Source organism: Saccopteryx bilineata, chromosome 12 (assembly GCF_036850765.1).
Source record: "Saccopteryx bilineata isolate mSacBil1 chromosome 12, mSacBil1_pri_phased_curated, whole genome shotgun sequence".
In the NCBI taxonomy this organism is placed as follows: domain Eukaryota; kingdom Metazoa; phylum Chordata; class Mammalia; order Chiroptera; family Emballonuridae; genus Saccopteryx; species Saccopteryx bilineata.
Window position 1 is genome coordinate 31756736 of NC_089501.1, and position 24875 is coordinate 31781610.

The 24875-nt window shown below is 43.6% G+C and overlaps 1 protein-coding gene and 1 non-coding gene across 3 annotated transcripts; both read right to left on the reverse strand.

Annotated features, from left to right (window-relative positions):
* Nucleotides 1–1567: 1567 nt before the first annotated feature.
* On the reverse strand, nt 1568–24647 carry MTFR2 (mitochondrial fission regulator 2). Of its 2 annotated transcripts, none has more exons than XM_066248001.1 (8): nt 24558–24647; nt 23649–23760; nt 15473–15577; nt 14523–14635; nt 13255–13490; nt 10566–10923; nt 4366–4540; nt 1568–2546 (listed from the first exon to the last, which is right to left on the reverse strand). In XM_066248001.1, exons 2-8 carry the CDS (start codon nt 23709–23711, stop codon nt 2511–2513), a joined length of 1086 nt encoding a protein of 361 aa, XP_066104098.1. In that variant the 5' UTR covers nt 23712–23760; nt 24558–24647; the 3' UTR covers nt 1568–2510. The 2 variants fall into 2 exon arrangements, with proteins under 2 accessions (XP_066104098.1, XP_066104099.1); XM_066248002.1 differs by having other exon boundaries at nt 24372–24646.
* On the reverse strand, nt 11505–11667 carry LOC136316550 (U1 spliceosomal RNA). The gene has a single exon (XR_010727777.1). It is a non-coding gene; the product is annotated as a U1 spliceosomal RNA (small nuclear RNA).
* Nucleotides 24648–24875: the final 228 nt, after the last annotated feature.

Below are 24875 nucleotides of genomic sequence, written 5' to 3' on the forward strand. Positions count from 1 at the left end.
GGAGGAACTCTACAGCAAGCACATGTCACCAGAAGCCCAAGTTCAGGCCATTCCAGAATTTTAAGACCTGTGCTCACATGTCCCAGGACACCCGAAGTCATACCTCTGGGCAGAGGAGAGCCCATGGTCAACTCAGTCCTGGTGGCATCGCGGCGATGCTGAAACGTGCTTCGTGCAGGGCACAATCTGAAGTGGACAAGCACCAGCCCCGCGGCCCTCCCAGCCCCGCCCTAGACACAGCCTGAGCTATCTCCGAAACGCACGCACTCACAGAGGGCGCCTATCTTCCAAGTGGATCTGCTGCTTGTTGGGGGGGGGGGGGGGTGTTTACTATACTTTTTTGAATAAGGAAACTATAAAACTGGAAATGCAAGCTACCTTGGGAGATAAAAAGCAGTTATTTCGGCCCTGGCAGGTTGGCTCAGCGGTAGAGCGTCGGCCTAGCGTGCGGAGGACCCGGGTTCGATTCCCGGCCAGGGCACACAGGAGAAGCGCCCATTTGCTTCTCCACCCCTCCGCCGCGCCTTCCTCTCTGTCTCTCTCTTCCCCTCCCGCAGCCAAGGCTCCATTGGAGCAAAGATGGCCCAGGCGCTGGGGATGGCTCTGTGGCCTCTGCCCCAGGCGCTAGAGTGGCTCTGGTCGATATATGGTGACGCCCAGGATGGGCAGAGCATCCCCCCCTGGTGGGCAGAGCGTCGCCCCCTGGTGGGCGTGCCGGGTGGATCCCAGTCGGGCACATGCGGGAGTCTGTCTGACTGTCTCTCCCTGTTTCCAGCTTCAGAAAAATGCAAAAAAAAAAAAAAAAAAAAAAAAAAAAAAGCAGTTATTTCAGGGGGAAAAAACTTCAATTACAAAGACAAAGAGGACAATGCAGGGTTAGGAAATGTATAGCAGGGACAGAAACAACAGTGAGAATAAATACTTACAACAGGACACAGAGGTAGAGCAGGCAGGTGTCCAAGCTACACTCTTAGACCTGTTGTATGAATGCTTTCGGCTGCATGTGACAGAAAACCCATGAGACACATCTTTCTTATTAATCTTTCTCATGTAACAAGAAGTTGAAGACAGCTGTTGGTTGGTTCAACTGCTCAGCAATATCAGGGTTCACATCTCTACTTAGAATTCTATTCCTCACGGTCACAAGGTGGCTGCTGCATGGTAACTCCTAACTGGAAGGTGGCCAGGGAGACAGCGCGAGGGCCAGGTGACCCGCTCTCCACCATAGCAACCAGGGGACTCTAGGAGACAGGGCTTTTCCAGGACAGCTCAGCAAAAGGGTGGGTGCCGAGTCCATTCACACGGACCCTCAGCCCCTCGGGTGCACAGACCGGAGGGCCTAGGGGGATGTGCACACTCCCACATACATTAGCAATGGCAGAGGGACAAAATACCTACCCCAAACTCATGTTTCATTTTATTGCCCAAGAAACTCTACCTACAGAACTCTTTCAAAAAAAACAACTTCGCACCTTATGAACAAAGTAATAAGAAGAAAAAGAACAACAAATCTGAATTGCTACAAAACACAACCAAGTTACATTTATATATATTTTATTTTCCAAGGACAAGAGTATAACTGTAACAAGAAACAAAGGAAATAAAATGGTAAGCATACATATTTACATAGCAAGTATAGGCAAAGCTTGTGAAGTCATTAAATATTAGCATTTATCAAATCAGTTTCTAAGAATAACTCTTTATCACCTTCAGGAAGAATCTTTCCGAGGCTGAGCCTACATAATTCATGACTATCCTAATGAAAAAATATTCTTTGACAATCTCCAAGGTCCCGGAGGTCAAGTAAACACTGGTTTACTCATAACCAATTTTTAAGAGTCAAAGGCTCTTAAATTAGGATGTCATAACTGCTTCAAGAAATTGTTTTTAAAAAACTCAAACATACTATCATTTGCTGAGCAGTACAATACAGACTTAGCTGACATTCATTTCTTAATCCGTTAAATAGTTTCCGCAGGTTCAGTCCTCAGCCAGGGCACATATAAGCGGCAAACAATAATGCACAACCAAGCAGAACAACAAACCGATGTTTCTTTGTCGATCTCTCTCTCCCTTTCTCCCTCTCTAATGTCAATAAATAACTTTTATAATGTTTAATGGTTTGTGTAACTTATACTTAAGAGGACTCCTGTCGTCTAAGGAGAAACATAAAGTCATTTACTATTTAGCTCTTAGGAAAAGCATTCAAAGTGTGTATCCAGCCTTTAATAACATTAACATACATGAAAAAAATCAATATACCTAGTTATCATCAGTAACCAGTTCATCACTGGATCTTCCAAAACCAGGGAGGGTGTGTTGAAGAGTCACTATGTTCAGACCTCCACACTAACATACGCTGGTGTGCAGACCTCGTTTAATTTCATGAATTACTTCATACAGCGTGAGACATGCTGGCATGTTCTGCAATCTTGCCTTGTGTCGGCACCGCTTGCACTGCTCACACCTTGATCACAGCACCTTTTGTGTTCGCCAGTTCCTCCTTCGCTTCACTGTCCTTCTAACTGTGAAATGTGATGTCCAAACTGAAAGCAATCAAATGTTTAACACAAATTATTCTGATGTAAAAAAAGAAAAGAAAAGAAAATGGAAACACATACACCAAATGACCCCTTGAGGTTTAGTTCATGTAAAAATAAATGATTTGAGAGTGGGCGGTGAGCCAGGCCCTGTGCTGGAATCTCTACAGAGGTGTTCTTTCTCTAAGACGCTGTATTAGGTGGAGAGAAAATGCTAAGACAGTGATCATTCGTACAAGACATCTCCGTGCCACCTCACTGACCCTCCACTCTTCCTGGGGACTAATGCGTCCTACTCAGTACATTCAGTTGCCCAAGTGAGTTTCTGAGGTTAGGGAAGATGTCAAACATCCCAGAACTGTAATAAACCAAGTTCTAGCCCCTGCTCTGCCAATCCGATGTGGGGTTCAGGCAGATGACTTGAGCACAGGGGGTTTACTCTCCTCATGTGGGAAGCAGGTAAGACTGGCCTGGGGATTCCTTGGTTTTTTCTTTAGGATGTTGCTGTGAAGATTAAATAAGATGAGTACCAAAGTGCTTTGCAAGTTCTAAATTTCTATACAGATGTTAAGCATTTATTTTTAGGCACACTACATCTTTAGTATGAGTTTTCAACTATATATACTTTTTTGTCTTCTTAGAGTTAAGGATAGAACTTTCTGAGTCAGCATCTGCATCAGATACTGTCCACACAGCCGTTACTCAGAGACCACTCACACGAGAACGTGGGCAGACAATCCTCCGCTCTGCCTTGTCTCTGCTGTGCTGCCTGAGTGTTTGCACCTGCTCCTCTGCTGATGCTGCCGACCCCTCCTGCATGCTATCCCCGACTTCAGACACTGTCCCTCCTTCACGGGCCTCTCGTTCCCAAGGCTTAATCTTATGTACTATCTCAGCTAAATTATATATAGGAAAAACAGCCCCAAAAGTAGAAATACGCCTAAATTTAAAAAAAGAGACCTCAAGTTAAGGAGCAATCTTAAGGGTCAAGGTTTGAAATACAGTGTGTCCTTCTAAGCAAACAAGAAGCACTGTCACTGAAGATAATTATGATCCCATTTGCTTTTTTTTTTACAGAGACAGAGAGTCAGAGAGAGGGATAGATAGGGACAGACAGACAGGAACGAAGAGAGATGAGAAGCATAAATTATCAGTTTTTTGTTGCGACACCTTAGTTCATTGATTGCTTTCTCATATGTGCCTTGACCACGGGCCTTCAGCAGACCAAGTAACCCCTTGCTCAAGCCAGCGACCTTGGGTCCAAGCTGGTGAGCTTTTGCTCAAACCAGGTCGCGCTCAAGCTGGCGACCTCAGGGTCTCGAACCTGGGTCCTCCACATCCCAGTCCTACGCTCCATCCACTGGGCCAGTGCCTGGTCAGGCCCATTTGCTTTTTCAAAAGCACAGTTAACATTTGATTTCACTAATCCAAAGTCTGTATGTGACTGACACCAACGGCGTATTCACATGTAACTATGGTCAGCGTGAGGCTACGGCACCGCGTTTCTCTGGTCCCCTCCAAGTTCCAGACACCTGGTTCATTCTGCTGACAGCAGCAGCAAGCAAGCACCTGCCCTGAAGGAGCCATTATAATCTTATGCACAACGTTTTTCAAATCAAGTGTTTTATTTCAAAAAATTCATAGAAGGCTAGAAGCTAAAATGTGCGTATAAAAGTTAACAAAAACAGAATCACTGGCAGCATCAATTTATAACTGTGGAACCCATTCTGCATAATTACTTTCCGAGAGCTTAAAAGCAAAGACACGTCCTAAGTAATACACTTTAGAAAAACTGAAAAGTGAAGCTGATATCACTAGAGCTCACCCTTGCAGTTTCCGGGCTAGAAAATGGAGAAGACTCCCAAGACCTATTTTCCTTCTCAAAGGAATCATCTTCTTGGGATGCAAATTTCTGTTTCAGCGCCTGGGCTATCAGAGATACCGGATCCCACTGTGAACTGTGTCTTTTCCTCTTATGAACGGGTCTGCCTCCAGGTGACCTATTTTTTTAATTGAATAAGTTAAAACTTTGTGTAATTAAAGCTCCTGTTGACAAACACAGCAGAAACACAAGCATAATGTATTACAGTCTAATTAGTCCTCAAGAGATTGGAATTTTTGACTGTGAATAAAGTAGGAATCAGAAAAGCTAGAGACCAAGGGGGGCTCTACCACAACCTTGTCATGACCTAGGATTTATCCAGTTATCTGTGCTGAAGACCTTTATTTTATATTACATAATTTTTCAGGGGAAAATTTTTAAAAAAATATTTAAAAACTTTTAAAAGTCGGCCTGGCGTGCGGGGGACCCGGGTTCGATTTCCGGCCAGGGCACATAGGAGAAGCATCCATTTGCTTTTCCACCCCCCACCCCCACCCCCTTCCTCTCTGTCTCTCTCTTCCCCTCCCGCAGCCAAGGCTCCATTGGAGCAAAGATGGCCCGGGCGCTGGGGATGGCTCCTTGACCTCTGCCCCAGGCGCTAGAGTGGCTCTGGTCGCGGCAGAGCGACGCCCCGGATGGGCAGAGCATCGCCCCCTGGTGGGCAGAGCGTCGCCCCTGGTGGGCGTGCCGGGTGGATCCCGGTCGGGCGCATGCGGGAGTCTGTCTGACTGTCTCTCCCCGTTTCCAGCTTCAGAAAAATACAAAAAAAAAAGAGAGTCAAGTCTGGAAACCCTTTGTTCTCCGTCTGTAACTTTTAACTTTTTCTTTTTAGAAAAAAAAAAAACTTTTAAAAGGACAATAGAGTTCATGAAAAGAAAACCATTAGGCAAACTGGTCACCCAATCTCCACTTAATGCCTATTACTATACCAGCCTCCATTGTATACATTGCGGGTCCAGCAGTGTCCTGCTCCCATGGGACATTCTGGGGGCGGATGATCGATAACAAGCAAGATCACTGTGGACAGTGAGTGCTATGAATAAAATAATGTAGGGTAATGCGACAGTGACTGGGACGAAGGCACTTTAGGGAGATGACCAGGAAAAGCCTCTTCGAGGAAATGACCAGGGGTCAGCTTAAGTGTAGACGTCAGCGGAGGCCCCAGGAAGGGGCCTGGCACACGGAAGAAGAGAGAAACCAGGAGGGGCTGGAGTGTGATGAGCACCACAGGAAGCAGGACAGGTCAGAGAGAGAAACAAAGGTTAGATCCGGTAGGGACTCACAGGCCACAGCAGTGTTTGCATTTTACTTATTTATTTATTTTTAGTTAAGTGAGAGGAAGGGAGATAGACCGACTCCTGCATGCACCCCGACTGGGATCCAGCCAGCAACCCTCGTCTGGGGCCAATGCTCGAATCCACTGAGCTCTCCTCAGTGCCTGAGACTGATGCTCAGACCAACCAAGCTTTCCTCAGTGCCCAGGGCCAACGTTCGAGCCAATCAAGCCACTGGCTGTAGGAGAGAAAGAGAGAGAGAGAAGGGGGGAGAGGGAGAGCGAGAGGGAGGGGAAGAGAATGAGATGATCGCTCCTCATGTGTGACCTGACCAGGTATCAAACAAGGGACATTAGCTCACCAGGATGATGCTCTATCCACTGAGCCAATTGGCCAAGGTCTATATTTTATTCTAAGCACATGGAAAATCACCAGAGGTTTTAAACAGGGAATGGCATGATCTGACTTCACTCTGGTATTACATGGAAAAAAGATAAGGAGGCAAGAATGAAAACTGAGAGGCCAGAAAGGAGGCTACTGCAGAGGTCCATGCCAGAGGAGATGGTGGCTCAGATGGACGGTGCAGTCATGAGGATACACAACTCTGAATTATATGCTGATGGAAAAAATATGGGACAGGAAGGAAAAGAACAAAACAAGGATGACTCCTAGATGTTTGGACTGAGCAACTGGGTGATGGTGTTGCCATTTACTGATCCGCAGAAGACTTGGAGGAGAACGGGTTCACAAGGTGAGGGAAGGGAACAGCTAGCAAGAGCTCTGTTCCAGACAGGGAAGCTTGAGGTACCTGTAAGACAGACAAATGAACATGTCAAGTAGGCATTCTGTCGGGAATGGGGCTCAGAGGAGAGCTCAGGAATAGAAAAGGAAATGTGAGAGTCATTAGCATGCAGCTGCTATGTGAGGCCACAGGACTAGATGATATCACCAAGGAAAACAGTGTGGATGGAGAATTGAAGGGGCCTAAGGTCTGAGCCTGGGACCCGCCAACACTTAGAGACTGGGCTCAGAGTAGAGTGAGCAAGGGAGTGAGAAGCAGCGAACAATGAGATAAGAGGAAAACCAGGTCCAATTTCCTTAAAGCCAAGTTAAAAAAAAGAGTTCCAAGGAGGAGGGAACCACCGACTACCTCAAATGCTGCCAGAGGACGAGAGGAGCAATAAGACCTGACCGCTGGATTAGCAACCCGGAGTGGCTGGTGACCTTGACCAGGGCGGTTCCACTGAGCGCTGGGAACTGCCCTGGAACAGTGGTGGGGGCAGGGAGAGATGGAAACAAACCACGGGGGACAGCAAGGATTACCATCAGAAAGGGGAACAGAAGCAGTAATAACTGGGGCTTCACGTGTTTTGAAGATGAGAAATGCTCAGGCACGAAGAGAAGAATAAATTTGAAAAGAAAAATTTGATAAAGCAGAAGACAGAAGTGATCATTTTAAGTGAAATCCTTGAGAAGAGAGAGAAGGAACCAATGACCCCAAGGAAACCTGGCCATGAACCAGGACACGTCAGTCACAGAAATGAGCTGGCAAGCAGAGAACACGGGAGTAAATCTACAAATGTAAAGACGGAGGAAGCTTCCTCTGATTCTGCAGTAATGTATAATACTGTCAGATGCAGAAGCACGAGAGAAAAGGAGGTTGGAAGGTAGTCTCCAGGCCTCTTAGTGATTTCTTCAGGGATGGCAACAGAGTCACCATTTTACACCGACTGGGCCCAATGACACCAGCAAGTGAGCTAGTTGGGATCATGTGTGTACATACAGACGAGATTTTTCTCTGTACTAGCGATCTCATACAAAGTCAAATCATAACGTCATTAAGAATAAAAGGACTCGGCCTGACCAGGCGGTGGCGCAGTGGATAGAGTGTCAAACTGGGATGCAGAAGACCAAGGTTCGAGACCCCGAGGTTGCCAGCTTGAGTGTGGGCTCATCTGGTTTCAGCAAAAATTCACCAGCTTGGACCCAAGGTCGCTGGCTCAAGCAAGGGGTTACTCGGTCTGCTGAAGGCCCACGGTCAAGGCACATATGAGAAAGCAATCAATGAACAACTAAGGTGTCGCAATGCGCAACGAAAAACTAATGATTGATGCTTCTCATCTCCCCGTTCCTGTCTGTCCCTGTCTATCCCTCACTCTGACTCTCTCTCTGTAAAAAAATAAAAATAAATAAAAATTAAAAAAATAATAATAAAAAATAAAGAATATAAGGACTCGACCCTGGCCAGTTGGCTCAGTGGTAGAGCATCGGCCTGGTGTGCAGGAGTCCCGGGTTCGATTCCCAGCCAGGGCACACAGAAGTGCCCATCTGCTTCTCCACCCCTCCCCCTCTCCTTCCTCTCTGTCTCTCTCTTCCCCTCCCACAGCCGAGGCTCCATTGGAGTAAAGTTGGCCCAGGCACTGAGGATGGCTCCATGGCCTCTGCCTCAGGCGCTGAAATGGCTCTGGTTGCAACAGAGCAACGCCCCAGATAGGCAGAGCATCGCCCCCTGATGGGCATGCCGGGTGGATCCTGGTCGGGCACATGCGGGAGTCTGTCTGACTGCCTCCCCGTTTCCAACTTCAGAAAAATACAAAAAAAAAAAAGAATAAAAGGACTGCCTGACCAGTGCTGGCACAGTGGATAGAGAATTGATCTGGACACTAAGGTCCAGGTTTGAAACCCCAAAGTCGCTAGCTTAAGCGTAGGCTCATCTGGGTTGCACATGAGGTTGCTGGCTTAAGCCAGGGGTCACTGGCTCAGCTGGAGCCCCCTCTCTTCTCAAGGCATGTATGAGAAGCAATCAATGAACAACTAAGGAGCTATAACTATGAATTGATGCTTCTCATCTCTCTCCCTTCCTCTCTCGGGGGAGCAGGGGGAGAATGTAACGACTTATCTGTCCTAATACTAAAATATAGAAAATATATTTATTTTCTCATCAGAAACCTCACTGAGGGATTTCCAGGTGAACATGCCAGATCTCTGTGAAATTCTACTAAAACTAGAGCAAAGAAACAAAAAAGATGTATACCCCAAAAAGACAAAGAGATTACACAATGAGAGTAGATAATTGCAACAAAATGTTGAAAGCTGGAAAGCGGATGAGAATGAGGCAGCGGAGGGTGAGCTGCCGTCCCGAAAGGAGGGATTAAGAAAAAGTCCACAAACTGAATGATAAACTCCTTCCTCGTTCTCCTGCCCCCCCCCCCCCACTCTCAAACCACCTGCCTTGCCCTCTCTGTGTAATTCCCACCTCTCCTGGCCGGAAGGAGATTGAAGAACTTCCTAGGAAAACTCTCTAGCCCCCAAGAAAAGACAAACAACTACTGAAATATAGGGTCAGGCCAACAAAACGGCCAGGGTCTCCACTCACTCACTAAATGGCAAAGCCCACCAGTTGACAATCCAACACATAAAGTACCTCCAATCAGCTTGTCACTGTCTCCCTTTCAAATAGGAATATACAGCCAAGAATCACCAGATGCTTCACACTCCAAAACTACGGCTAGAAACTGAAATCAAGAAAAAAGGAGCTCAGGAAAAAGAGAGATAAATCAAGAGCAAAAGAACAGATAGCCTACAGTGACAGTTAATATCCGCAGTGGAACAAGACAAAACAAAAGCAGGAATAGCCAGGAAAGGAACACTGGAAGAAAAAGAAATGGTTCTTACAAATTAAAAATATGACAGCAGGAAAAAACTCAAGAGAAGGCTGGAAAGATAAATTAAAAGAATTTTCTCAGAAAGTATAATCAAGAAGCAAAGAGAAAGAAAAGAGCAGAGGGAAAGATATGAAGAATAATTTTGCCATCAAACTTCTAATGGAGTTCCAGGAAAATAGAAGACTGGGAGAAAATTATCAGAGATATATTGTAAGAGATTTCCAAAAATGAAGAACCTAAAACTCTAGAGTGACTGAGCCCACAAGTGCCCCGTGTAACAAATAACAAAAGAACTCTCTGGGGCACACCATCCTGAAATTTCAGAATACCAGGACTAAAGAGATCTTAAACGCTTCAAGAATAAAGAAACAGGTTTCATGCCAGGAATCTGAATGGCATCAACCTCTCAAGAGGAACACTCAAAGCCAGTGATCAATGAGACACTGTCTTTCAATTTCTCAGAAAATTATTTTCTGCCTATCACACCTCCAGCCAAACTAGCAATGAAGTGTAGAAATAAAATAAAATTTTCAGATAACACAAGGTCTCAAAATAATCTACTTTACATGTTCTCTTTCTCAGGAAGCTGCAGGAAGATATGACACCAGGAACCGGGTGAAGCCACATGGGGGAAAGGGTGAGAGCAGGCCCGCGAGGCCGGGGAGGAAACCCTCAGAAAGACAGCAAGGCCGCAGGCTTCCCAAGCGGCAGGGACAGTGCAGCAGGACCGAGGGCGCCCGGAGGGCGTTTAAAACAGTAAGAGATGGAACTCAGGCAATCATTAACTCCAGTAAAAATAAAATCATTCAACAAGCAAAACGTAATCCTAGCAGATAAAATGGCTTACTTGCTGTCCTAAGAATGCACATGCCACATACACCGTATCTAAAGACTGACCCAGCGGCACTGGGAAGACGAGCAGGAAGTGCGTGTGCCTGTGTGGGAGACGGTCGAGTGTCTGGGAGCGCGTGCCCCTCATCTTTAACAGTGGGAAGCAAATAAAATTCCAATATCAAGAAATAGCAAAAGAAGTATGTTGTTTAAAAAAAAATGGATATAATACACTACAAGAATCAAAAAACTGAAAATGATTCTGTGGGACAGGCATCTGGGGTGAAGGGAAATAAAAGAGAAAATGTGTATATAATTTTTTAAAACATCCATGATAAAATTTTGGTTCATTTCTCAAATTCTGAGAACATACCGTTCGATGGCACGAAGTTTAATCTTATTCATATCCTTTAGGACATCCAACATGTTTGGAACATCTTTGTTTTTCTGGTTTTTTGAATGACGGCTGTAACTGGTCTTACTAGCGCCTGGGTGCTGTTTTCTCATTTCAGTTGCTGAATTATCTGAGTCACAAATACTATCATATCCTGGCTGCACAAGAGGAGAACACAGAGGCTGTAGAGAAGAACACTGCGGGGGCAGGGGTGGTGGAGGAGGAGGAGCAGGAAGCACTGAACTTGAAAATGAATCTGGTTCAAAACTCAGTCGAGCAGTTCCTGACGATGGCACACATCCCGAACCACCAGGCCCATCAGTCAGATCAAAGGAGCCTAAAAACAAAGTAGTCTGTTGAAAAATCAGGCCAACTTCTCTTTAATATAAGACTAAAACCAAAACAGGCCTGACCAGTGGCAGGGGTGGTGTACAGTGGGTAGAGCATCGACCTGGGACACTGAGGTCCCAGGTTCCAAACCCCGAGGTCACCGGCTTCAGTGCTGGTTCATCTGGCTTTGAGCACGGGCTCACCAGCTTGAGCACTGGGTCACTGGCTTGAGCTCAAAGGCCGCTGGCTTGAGCAAGGGGTCACTGGCTCAGCTAGAGCCCCACCTCAGTCAAGGCACGTATGAGAAGCAATCAATAAACAACTTAAGTAATGCAACTATGAGTTGATGCTTCTCACCTCTCTCCCTTCCTGTCTCTCTCTCTCTCTAAAAAAAAAATAATAATAAATAACCAGGAACAGTTTCTGTAATGCTACTAAAATAATGATGTGGCCAGGAAGGGAAAGCAATCCCATTTACTTAGTATCAATAATTTCAATTTGAGTCAAACCAAGCAGTGAATTTTTTAATCTAGTTAGGATTCTCTGTGTAGGTCCTTAAAAATGGAAAGGGGTAGAAACATTTTTTTTTAAGGGAAAGCACGAACACAGTCCCCCACTACCACAAATTATGCAGTCAAGTTTCCCATATTTGGGGAAATTGCAGGGGCCAGTATATCCAAGTGCAATGGATGAGCCTCACCCTAGGAAAACCACCTTCAAGATCATGGTATCTCCCCTGCCAAGTAAGTACAGAGGGGTAGAAACATTTTAAAGAGTTAATAAGTTTACTTAGAAAACAGGCTTTTCGCCTTGGCCAGTTGGCTTGGTGGTAGAGCTTCAGCCTGGCATACGGATGTCCCAGGTTCAATTCCCAGTCAGGGCACACAGGAGAAGTGACCATCTGCTTCTCCACCCCTCCCCCTCCCCTTCTCTCTCTCGCTCTCTCTTTCTTCCTTTCCCCCAGCCATGGCTCTATTGGCTCGAGCAAATTGGCCTCGGGTGCTGAGAATGGCTCCATGGTGCTAATAAAAAAAATGGCTCAGGCTGCAATGGAGCAATGGCCCCAGATGGGTAGAGCATTGCCCCCTAGTGAGCTTGCCACTAGGATCCTGGTCACAGCACATAAGGGAGTCTCTCTGCTTCCCCTCCTCTCACTAAAATAAAAAAGTAACTAAATAATAAATTTTTAAAAGCCCAGGCTTTTCAGTATAAAACTACACCCTTCTGAACTATAGTTAGCTCTTCTTTAAACCAAAGCTATCTCCCTAAATACAAATGTGTCTTAATTTATTCTGAATAAACATCAGATATAGCCTGACCAGGTGGTGGTGCAGTGGATAGAGCGTCAGACTGGGATACAGAGGACCCAGGTTCGAGACCCCGCGGTCACCAGCTTGAGCGTGGGCTCACCAGCTTGGACCCAACGTTGCTGGTTTGAGTAAGGGGTTACTCGGTCTGCTGAAGGCCTGCGGTCAAGGCACATATGAGAAAGCAATCAATGAACAACTAAGGTGTTGAAACGCTCAACGAAAAACTAATGATTGATGCTTCTCATCTATCTGTCCCTGTCTATCCCTCTCTCTGACTCTCTCTGTCTCTGGAAAACAATAAAATAAAATAAAATAAAACTTGGAAAACATCAGATATAAAACTTTTATACATGCAACATCTTTTTATATTTAATGTTATTTACAAGATACATGAACATCAAGCATTCCCCCCCCCTTTTTTTTTATTTTAGAGAGAAAGTAGGGAGAGAGAGAAACAAACATGGACCCCAATCACTACACCCACCCATGCACTCACCAGGTGATTCTTGTACTTGCCCTGACCAGGGATCAAACCCACACCCTGGCATAACAGGTCGATACTCCAACCAACTGAGCTACTACTCAAGCATTCTTATTCAGAACTATACTGACTTAAATACAAGCAAATATCATCTAACTCAGGGGTTCCCAAACTTTTTACACAAGGGGGCCAGTTCACTGTCCCTCAGACCGTTGGAGGGCCGGACTATAAAAAAAACTATGAACAAATCCCTATGCACACTGCACATATCTTATTTTAAAGTAAAAAAACAAAACGGGAACAAATACAATATAAACAAGTAAATTTAAATCAAGAAACTGACCAGTATTTCAATGGGAACTATGGGCCTGCTTTTGGCTAATGAGATGGTCAATGTGCTCCTCTCACTGACCACCAATGAAAGAGGTGCCCCTTCCGGAAGTGCGGCGGGGCTGGATAAAAGGCCTCAGGGGGCCGCATGTGGCCTGCGGGCCATAGTTTGGGGACCCCTGGTCTAACTGAAACAAAAATCCAATGTGTTACCTACCAGAATGTGTACTGTTTCTCAGCTCCTGCATTTCCACAATTGCAGCAATCTGAGAGCGAAGAAATGTTAGTTCATCTTCAAGGGCAGCTATCTTTTTAATTGCAGCTTCGCTTACAGGCTGAGGATTTTTCACTGGTTTGCTATGCCTTAGAGCAGGTGACAGTGGATCCCAAACTAACTGCAAAGGATGGGAAAATTCATTTTCCTCCTCTTCCTCATTTTTCCATACACCATTTCTGTGGGTAGACAGAAGAAATGGGGAGAGGGGAGAAAAAGAAGGGAGAGAGGGAAGAAGGGGGGAGAAAAAGAAAGAGGGAGAAAAAAAGAGAGAGAGAGAGAAGAAAACAGAGGAGAAGCAGGAGGAGGAAGAAGAAGGAGGGAAGAAAATTTTCCAAGAGGAATAAATTATTTCAGTCAAAGAGCAATAAAGACACCGACACAAAGTCAGAGTAGCTCTCTTTATCCCATAGCTATCTCTAGACTCACTGAGGACTAGCACAACATCATATGTAACTCTGTATTCTCAATATCTAGAACAGAATGTAGCCTCTAATAGGCGACCAATAAGTGATCAGAGAACAAAGGAACAAGCCTTACTTTTAGATTGCAAAACAAAAATAATTATGCTGCAACTGTTCTGCCTATTCACTTTAAACACACAAGTTTATTTACTTAGAAATAAAGCTGGTTTATTAGAAATTCTATTTGGTCTCAATACACAGTACTGAAATGCCTTATATTTAGTATAAGTGTAAATGTATAGTTGTCTAATTTTTTGAAAATTGATAAACCGTTTTGACACGTAAAAAACAGCTGTAATATGTGAATAATGGACCCTGACTGTGCTTATAGCCTGTGTCAGAATGTACTAAACATGTAAGTCAACACTCCCAGGAAAAACACATTCAAATTTTGAAATAAGTTTAACATCATTGCCTCTAAGAAATACACAGGTTTTGAATAAATATATGAAATAAAATAAGTCTAGTATAGGAAATAGCTTTCTCATAAATATAAACATAATAATTCTGATACTGTCTTAATATCATTCCTTCCTAAGCCTGGTGTTAGGTTTAAATATTCACTAAGAAAACGTGGCTAAAAATGAGGAACAAGCAGTCACCCTTGATAGAAAAATATTAGTAGGACACAGTACATTAGAGAGACAGACCAAACAAAAAGGTTTAATGAGTCTGAACAAACTTCAACACATCCAAGAATTCGGATTCACCCATAGCCCGCTCTCCAAGATAAGTATGTAAAATTACCGAAATCTGAGATAACTGGCTTCTTCATCATTTGCCACACACAAAATATCAGCAAAAGATGGAACTACAGATCCACTGTTACCAGAGTCTACAGAGTTCAAGACTGGTATCAACTAAAGCAAAAAAGGAAAAAAAAAGGTCAGAGCTCAGTGGGGAGTCAGAGGAAAGACACATGCCACAGCAATTACATAAGTTAAAAACTCGAGAGGGAAAAGAAAAGGGATATTCACCAGAAAACCATGCACTATTTAGCAGGAAAAAATACTGAAGGAAATATTATTCTGAAGTCTAATATATGGCAATATTCTCTCCCCCAGTTAATGTCATGTATCATAAACCACAAATTGGAAGAATAAAAATAGCTACTCAGGTATTACTTTGCACTTGCCCATTTTTGAATGTAATTATTTAAAGAAATAAACACAAGCCTGACCAGGTGGTGGCGCAATGGATAGAGCATGGGCCTGGGACCCAGAGGACCCAGGTTCAAAACCCCAAGGTCACTTGCTTGGGCATGGGATCATTAACATGACCCCGTGGTTGCTGGCTTGAAGCCCAAGGTCACAGGTTTGAGCCCACGGTTGCTGGCTTGAAGCCCAAGGTCTCTGGCTTGAGCAAGGGGTCACTGGCTCGGCTAGAGTCCTCTGGTCAAGGCACGTATGAGAAAGCAATCAATGAACAACTAAGAAGGTGCCGCAACGAAGAATTGGTGCTTCTCATCTCTCTCTCTTCCTGTGTGTCCCTTTCCCTGTCTTCATCTCTGTAGCTAAAAAATAAATAAATAAAATATATATAAAGAAATTAACACAAAAACATATGTGAAATAACTTGTTTCCAGGGATGAAGGTTTTTGCAGAAAATATCTCTTCTTTTGTTCTACCCTACACCCCTGGAAGTACCTATGATTATTTTATACATAGTGATTAAACAATGCAGGTTGACTGACTTACCTCAAAATCAGGCCTGCGACAAGGTTCTAAAGGAAGAATTTTTCCAATAGTACGAACAATACTCCGAGCTGATCCATAGCTTTTATTTCTCCAAATTTCCAAAACCTATTTGAACATAAAGTATTGTTTTAAAAAGTGCTCTATTAAGCATGCTTATATATCTGTTAAAAAAAAAAAAGATGTAAAAGATGCAATTACATTTATTTTTTTCAAAAGAAAATATAGAATGGTATACTTAGTTTGTTCTTCAAAGAATTCTGTTTTACACCTATAGCAGATCTCAATTCAGACACTTCATATAATTACAGGTGACATCCGGGCAGTGGCTACCACACTGAACTGTGCAGGCTAGGGGATACAGATCCCAGACCTACTCACACTAGAATCTCTGCCAGCCTGAGCAATTATGAGCAATCATATATAAAGGGTTCTATGACCCTGTATGTGTACCCTTGCTAAGAACCACAAGCCAAGAGGTTTCGCTATAGTGAGAGCTAGGTACTGAACTTAAGTAGTCACCCTACTCTTGATCAACTTGAATAGCACTTTCGTATTTTGCTCTGCAACTTCCCTTCTAAAACGTCTATCCTTCTATGTCTCTCATTCCTGCATTGCCACTGACCATCTTCATCATTTTCATGATTTCAATTTCTTTTATTCCTGGTCTAGGACCCTCCTTTTGACTTTACTGACATTCCTACCAAGATGGGATTTTCAAGTTAATTGTTTCAGTGACATGTTCTGAAAAATGATTCATAATTTTGAAATTATTTGTTCTCATATTACTAATGGATACACTATCCCAACTACAATTGGCTAGAGAAACAAAAAATTACAAAACAATATTTAAGAGACTACAAATCCACGCTGACATCCCCTGCTTATTCTGCACAGGTATTCTGCAACCCCTTCACAACACGTTCTGTTCTCTACTATGTCGCCCAAAGTAACCACCATTCTCCGAAATCCCCAGCACCCGCCTCCCCTCCCTCTCATCACCTACAGGTGGTCCCGCCTCTCCTACTACTGAGAAAACTGAGGACTAAAATTTGAAATACCTCATTTTCATTCTTCCCCATGCAAAATCTCCCCACCGTCTCTCACTTTTATTCCACTCCTGACTGGCCATCTTCTTTCCAAGGCTTATTTATTTATATCCCTGCTCAACTACCTACTGCAGGGCATTGCTCATTTGGATGTTAAACATTTTCCTGTCTAGAAGGTTCTTCCCCAGCACTTGCAAACATGATGAAGTGACTTCTAAAATTGAAAATAAAATAAAAAATCATTCCTGTTGCCCCTTCCTGTTGATGGCCTCTCTGAATTTCTTTTCACAAACTTTTCAAAAGGAGACTATTGATACCCCCTCTCTTTCTCAGTCTAACATCAAACTACTATAATACGGCTGCCTCTCTCCACCTACAGAAATCCCTAAAAGCACCAATAACACAACGATAAGCAAATCTTCAATGACGTTATCTTTAATCTCACTATTTCTGAAGTTCAAGATGCATCAAAATCCATGGGTTCAACCTCAAAACCACATAGATAACTCCAAATCTGAATCAAGAGGTTTCTTTCCTAAATTATACAACCATTTATCCCATTATCTGCAGGTTATTTGTCCTTAGATATTAACAGCACATCTGGCTCACCTCATCTCCCTACTACTCAATCTAGTTCCTCAAACTGAGTTGCTTATTTATAAGAACGGCACCATCATTCTTCACCTTGCTTTTGTTCAAAATCTTGGAATTATCTTTGACTACTCTCTTCTAATTCGCCACACAAAATAGTGATGAAATGTCTAGTCTATACCCCCCTACTATTTCATGTCTTATCTTCAGTCCTCTATTATACTTATCTGTATGTACTGGCTAGTCCTCAATTTTAAGCACCCTGAATAAGAACCATGAATTACTATTTTATATCACCTGCAAAACCAGGCATAATGTCTTAGATGTAGTAGATACTCAGTAAGTAGACAAAATTGGATTTGCTTTTAATTCTCAGACTTAAGGCATCTTCTCTCCTTAAGACTTACTGGGGAAGAGAAAATGACGATGAAGTAGGCCAGTGGTAGTCAACCTGGTCCCTACCGCCCACTAGTGGGCGTTCCAGCTTTCATGGTGGGTGGTAGCAGAGCAACCCAGTATAAATAAACAGATAGATTTAACTATAGTAAGTTGTTTTATAAAGATTTATTCTGACAAACTTAGTGAAAATCCAACATAAAGTACTTGGTAAGTAATATTATTATATACTTTAACTTGCTGTTAACTCTGCTTTATAAATTTTATAAAGTAGTTACTTCCCTACTTTATAAATCACCATTACTATAGAACTGGTGGGCGGTTAGAAAATTTTACTACTAACAGAGATATAAAAGTGGGTGATAGGTATAAAAAGGTTGACTACCCGTGAAGGAGGCGGACATTCAAACTCCTACCTCCCAGAACCAAAGTGGATTACAACTTAACTTAGGAACAATCATCTTGAAAAACCAACTTTGGACTAAACTAAGAGGACCCTTTAACCAAAGATCACTGGAGAAACCACACTGAGACTGGTAGGAAGGGCGAAGATGTTGAAAGGGCTGGCCCGCTCCCAGGAGTGAGAGGCGGCCCAGAGGGTCTCTCAGGGCGGGGTGGGTTGCCGGGAGAGTTGTGGGTCCTCTGCCCCAGGACTAGACCCACAGCCTGGAGCCCCAGAGACTACAAGAGGCGTACAGACAATATTTAGATGGAAGAGCCGGGTTACTGTTTGCGAGAGAGACAGAACTCTCAGACACAGGCTCCGTCTTAAAGAGATCGTGCAGAAAACCTCGTTCACAGCCACTTACTGGGGGCTCCAGAAGCGAGGAGCACAGAGAGGACTGGGGTTGCCAGGGGAGAGTGTACTCTCAGGGGCACAGAGAGACACTGTGGGGGACAGCCTCCCTGACCTCTGTACTGGGTCACTCCCCAAACCTAAAGTGGCCATTTTTCCTGGGAGACCCAAGACAGCAAAGGGAAGCAATACCCCACCCACCAGAGGCTCTCCTGCTCCAGTCAGTGCAAAGAGACTCTAAGATGCAGGGGGCACATCAGGGACATAGGTTTAGAGTGCTGAGGTCTGGGCTACAGTGCCCCCCCCAAACTGCTGAGTGGCCTCTAAAGGTCAGGAGGGCCTGGCTGTGGCAGAGGAGGTAGGGGGGATGAGCCCTGCGGTAGCCCACCCAGCAGCAGTAAGAGGCAGAGTCCAAAGAAGCCTCCCCAGGGTGTCCCCCGGAGGTGTCCCCCACACCTGCGGGTAGTGGGACCCGGCTAGGAGTCTCATACACCCGCAGGGGGGGGGGGCTGAGCAAGGAGTCCCCTGCGCTAGCAGGGGGCGGAGCCTGGCCAGGCGTTTCACATGCCCGCAAGGCAGCCTGAGCTGCGGCCCACAAGCCGGCACTCGGCAGTGCCGGTGCCTAAGTGCCCAAAGAGGCAGCAGCGGAGGGGGGCCAGTGGAAGGACCACACCTCAGGAATAGAGAGGCCTCACACACTGCCCAAGAGTAGATAGATAAAAGCCAGCCTAGGGGTGCAGCTGATATTTACAGTGGCATCAGGGCCCAGCTGAGGCAGCCACAAATTCTAGATTGCCTATAACTCCAAGAAGGTTGCTAAAGGCTAGTCATAAGAATTAAATGACACAGAGGCTAAAAAAACAATACAGAAGATCAATGAAACCAAGAGCTGGTTCTTTGAAAAGGTAAACAAGATTGATGAACCTTTAACCAGACTCATGAAGAAAATAAGAGAGGAATCAAATAAGTAAAATTAGAAATGAGAGTGGAGAAGTAACAACTGACACAGCAGAAATACAAAGGGTTGTAAGAAAATACTATGAAGAACTGTATGCCAAAAAATTAGACAACCTAGATGAAATGGACAAATTCCTTGAAACATACAATCTTTCAAAAATCAATCTGGAATAATCAGAAAACCTAAACAGGCTGATTACAACAGATGAGATTAAAACAGTTATCAAAAAACTCCCAACAAACAAAAGCCCTGGGCCAGATGGCTTCACAGGTGAATTTTACCAAATATTCTAAGAACTAACTCCTATCCTTCTCAAGCTACTTCAATAAATTCAAGAGGAGGGAAGACTTCCAAGTTCCTTTTATGAGCTAAGCATAATCCTCATTCCAAAACCACGCAAAGACAATACAAAGAAAGAAAACTATAGGCCAATATCCCTGATGAATTTAGATGCTAAAATTCTCAACAAAATATTAGCAAACTGGATCCAGCAATACGTGAAAAAAATCATATATCATGATCAAGTGGGTTTTATTCTGGGGAGGCAAGGCTGGTAAAATATTCACAAATCAATCAATGTGATTCATCACATAAAAGGAAGAAAAAAATCACATGATAATATCAATAGATGAGGAAAAGGCATTTGATAAAATCCAGCACCCATTTATGATCAAAACTCTCAGCAAAGTGGGGATACAGGGAACATACCTCAACATGATAAAGGCCATCTATGACAAACCCACAGCCAACATCATACTCAATGGGCAAAAGCTAAAAGCAATCCCCTTAAGATCAGGAACAAGGCAGGGGTGCCCCCTTTCACTACTCTTATTCAACATAGTTCTGGAAGTCCTAGTCACAGCAATCAGACAAGAAGATATAATAGGCATCAAAATTGGAAAAGAAGTAAAACTATCATTATTTGCTAATAATATGATATTGTATATAGAAAACTCTAAAGTCTAAGTCAAAAAACTACTGGACCTGATAAATGAATTCAGCAAAGTGGCAGGATATAAAATTAATATTCAGAAATCAGAGGCATTTTTATACATCAACAATGAACTGAATTAAGAAAAAGAATCCCCTTCACTACTGTGACAAAAACAATAAAGTACCTAGGAATAAATTTAACCAAGGCGGTTAATGACTTGTACTCGGAAAATTATAAAACATTCATAAAAGAAATCAAGGACGATATAAACAAGTGGAAGCATATACCGTGCTCATGGTTAGGAAGAATAAACATCATTAAAATGTCTATATTACCACAGCAATTTATAAATTCAATGCAATTCCTATTAAAATACCAATGACATACTTCAAAGATATAGAAAAAATATTCCAAAAATTTATATGGAACCAAAAAAGAACACAAATAGCCTCAGCAATCTTGAAAAAGAAGAATAAAGTGGGAGGTATTACACTTCTTGATATCAATTTATACTACAAGGCCATTGTACTCAAAACAGCCTGGTACTGGCATAAGAACAGGCACTATAGATCAATGGAACAGAACAGAGAACCCAGAAATAAACCCACAGCTCTATGGACAACTGATATTTGACAAAGGAGGTAAGAGCATACAATGGAGTAAAGACAGTTTCTTTAACAAATGGTGTTGGGAAAACTGGACAGCTACCTGCAAAAAAATGAAACTAGACCATCAACTTACACCATTCACAAAAATAAACTCAAAATGGATAAAAGACTTAAATGTAAGTCGTGAAACCATAATCATCTTAGAAAAATATAGGCAGTAAGTTCTCCGACATTTCTCACAGCAATTTATTTGCTGATTTATCTCCATGGGCAAGTGAAATAAAGGACAGGATAAACAAATGGGACTATATCAAACTAAAAAATTTTTGCCAGCAAAAGACAATATGAACAAAATAAAAAGACAAACCAGCCTGACCTGTGGTGGCGCAGTGGATAAAGCGTCGACCTGGAAATGCTGAGGTCGCCGGTTCGAAACCCTGGGCTTGCCTAGTCAAGGCACATATGGGAGTTGATGCTTCCAGCTCCTCCCCCCTGTCTCTCTCTCCTCTCTCTCTCTCTCTCTCTCTCTCCTCTCTAAAGTGAATAAATAAAAGTAAAAAAAAAAAAAAAAAAAAAAAAAAAAAAAAAAAGACAAACCACACAAAGGAAAACATATTCAACAATACGCCTGATAAGGGGTTAATAACCAAAATGTATAAAGAACTTGTAAAACTCAACACCAGAAAAAAAAACAATCCAATCAAAAAATGGGCAAAAGAAATAGACACTTCTCCATAGAGGACATACAGATGGCCAATAGGCATATGAAAAAATGTTCAACATCACTAATCATTAGAGAAATGCAAATTAAAACCACAATGAGATATCACCTCACACCAGTCATAATGGTGTGAGGTGATCATCAACAAAACAACACAGAGTAAGTGCTGGTGAGGATGTGGAGAAAGGGAACCCTCCTGCACTGCTGATGGGAATGCAGACTGGTGCAGCCACTGTGGAAAACAGTATAGAGATACCTCAAAAATTAAAAATGGAGCCTGACCTGGTGGTGGCGCAGTGGATAGAGCGTCGGACTGGAATGCGGAAGGATCCAGGTTCGAGACCCCGAGGTCACCAGCTTGAGTGCAGGCTCATCTGGTTTGAGCGAGGCTCACCAGTTTGGACCCAAGGTCGCTGGCTCCAGCAAGAGGTTGCTCAGTCTGCTGAAGGCCCGCGGTCAAGGCACATGTGAGAAAGCAATCAATGAACAACTAAGGTGTTGCAATGCGCAATGAAAAACTAATGATTGATGCTTCTCATCTCTCTCCATTCCTGTCTATCCCTCTCTCTGACTCACTCTCTGTCTCTGTAAAAAATAAATAAATAAAATTTTTTAAAAAATCTCTTTAAAAAAAAATTGAAAATGGAACTACCTTTTGATCCAGTCATCCCACTTTTAGGAATATATCCTAAGAATACCAATTCACTGATTCAAAAGAAGAAATGCACCCCCATGTTTATTGCAGCATTGTTTACAATAGCCAAGATCTGGAAACAGCCTAAGTGTCCAGTCAGTGGACGAGTGGATTAAAAAGCTGTGGTACATATACACAACAGAATACTATGCAGCAGTGAAAAAGAAGGAAACCTTACCTTTTGGACAACATGGATGGACCTGGAAACTATTAAGCTAAATGAAATAAGCCAGGCAGAGAAAGAAAAGTATCATATGACCTCACTCATTTGAGGAATCCACTGAACAATGAACTGAGGAGCAGAATAGAGGCAGAGGAGAGATCAAAGGGACCAGAGGGAAAGCAGACAGAGGGAAAGGGGATGAGAGGATGGGAACAGGGAAGGGAAAGAGATTGGTGAAATTATATATACATAACAGCGTTATAGAGTGCAGGAAAGCAAATCCTGGAGGAAAGGAGGGAGAGCATTGGGGGGAGGGGGATAACCGAGATGTTGAGGGGAACACAAGGGAAGGAGGGATGCATTCGGTGGGATACTTGAATCTATGTAAACACAATAAATTAAAATCAATTAAAAAAAGGACTTATTGGGAATATTTTGAGCTATAACTAGTTTGCCATTCTATATTTAAATATGATATTTAAGTTACTTAATAAAACCATTATGATTAAAAATATAATTTGCCGCCTGACCTGTGGTGGCGCAGTGGATAAAGCATCGACCTGGAAATGCTGAGGTCGCTGGTTCGAAACCCTGGGCTTGCCTGGTCAAGGCACATATGGGAGTTGATGCTTCCAGCTCCTCCCCCCGTCTCTCTCTCCTCTCTCTCTCTCTCTGTCTCTCTCTCTCCTCTCTAAAATGAATAAAAATTAAATAAAAATAAAAATAAAAAAAATAAAAAAAAGATGCATTTAGAAAAGAAAAAAAAAAATATATATATATATATATATATATAATTTGCCGATGCAATAAATTGAATTCTATGAAGATCATGTCTATATTTTGTTTGTATCTTTTGCTGGGGTTTTTTGTATCTATTTGACTCATCAGGTAAATAGGTTCCTAATAACCTTATTCCTTTTTAAAAGCTAAACTACTTTTTCTATTTTTTTTTAATTTAGTTACTTATTTTTATTAATTTTAGAGAGGAAAGAGGGAGACTAAAGGGGGAGAGGAGCAAGAAGTACCAACTCCCATATGTGCCCTGATCAGGGAAGGCAGGGTGACAAATCAGCAACCTCAGTGTTCCAGGTGAAGGCTTTATCCACTGCACCACCACAGGACAGACAAAGCTGAACTATTGCAAACTCACATTCATTACACCTAAAGAAAAATAACAATTTCACCTGAAATGTTTACATAAGTCATTTTCAAAATGAGACCCAAGAACAAATACAACAGGTTCATTCAAATCCATTACAAAACATTTACCTGGTCCATGGGAACACCGAAATATCCCAGCATCTCTCTTAAGACACTCAGTATGAGAGACATTGATGAAGCAAACACAGAAGTTAAGGAAACATTATCGGTTTCTTGATACCTACAGGGTAAAAAAAATATTTAGAGACTATCACTCCCGAAAACTAAATAATTGCCTCATAAACTATTAAATAAACTGGAAGTCCTATGGTTCCACATCACACCGACTCATCTTTTCTGGCCACTATTATTTTGAAGGAAGTCAAAGAGAAAGGGAAGAAAGGGGAGTGAGAATGGCCGGGTAAAAGGAACTTCTATTTATCAGTTAAATTACACTGGAAGTTCACAGGCTGTTTGAGCCTAATAAACACAAATCAACAACGGATCGGACTTTTCGCAGAGAAGCCTTCCAGTTAGCGGGGACAGAGCGCCCCTCCCTGCCGAAGGCTCTGGGCGGACTCGGCAGAGGGCTGTGTTCAGCCCACCCCGGAGAGCAGGCCAGGGGCCGACTCAGGCTGTGACGAAGGCACAGGAGCTCGTCCTCAACACGTCGCGGAGTCCCACCCAGCCCTCCTCGCTCACTCTAAAGATTGGGAATATGAACCCCCGATCGGTGACTTAACTTAGTCACCCAGCCTGTATGTAACTGGCCGAGACTAGCGCCCCGTCGTGTCCCTCGCTTGGCCGCCAGCTTCCTTGGGGGCTCCCTAACCCAGCAGTCAACCGGCTCACCTTCCTCGGAAGCCGGGCCTCGCGGCAGACGCCGGAATGTCCAGACGCGGTCGTTAAGGGACCACGTCTCGGAATCTCCGGGCAGCGAAGCCCACTGTGAGCTCGTCCTCGTCCGGGGACGCTCAGACCCGTGCCCGCCCGCGCGCCCCGGCTTGCGGCCACAGGTGGGAATGACGCCCCACCCACCTGGGACTAGGCCCTGGAACCCGTCGCTCAGCCTAGGTAATTCCACCCGAGACGCGGCCACCTCCGCCCGTGTCCTTCTCCACCCCTTTCTCTCCTCCGGGACGTGCTCGCTACTTCCGCGTCTGGAAGAAAATCAAACTCCGCGGACCGTGACCTGTGCCCGACCTCATTGGACAAGGCTGAAGTCTGCTGCTTGTGATTGGTTGCGCGATAACATCTGGTTAGTTACAGTTATTTGTACTGAATTTTTTTTTCTTCTTCTTTTAAGGGGGCGGCCTTTCCGCCAGGCAGCCAATAGATTTCAACACAGATAGTGGG

Bases quoted from the DNA above. Each gene is read 5' to 3' on its own strand.
- MTFR2 (XM_066248001.1), bottom strand. From the start codon at position 23,711: ATGTCTCTCATACTGAGTGTCTTAAGAGAGATGCTGGGATATTTCGGT. The intron at 14,636-15,472 runs GTAAGTCAGTCA...TTTTTGCTTTAG, and splicing joins GTCGCAGGCCTGATTTTGAG to TTGATACCAGTCTTGAACTC. The intron at 13,491-14,522 runs GTAATTTTACAT...GTCTACCCACAG, and splicing joins GCCAGTTATCTCAGATTTCG to AAATGGTGTATGGAAAAATG.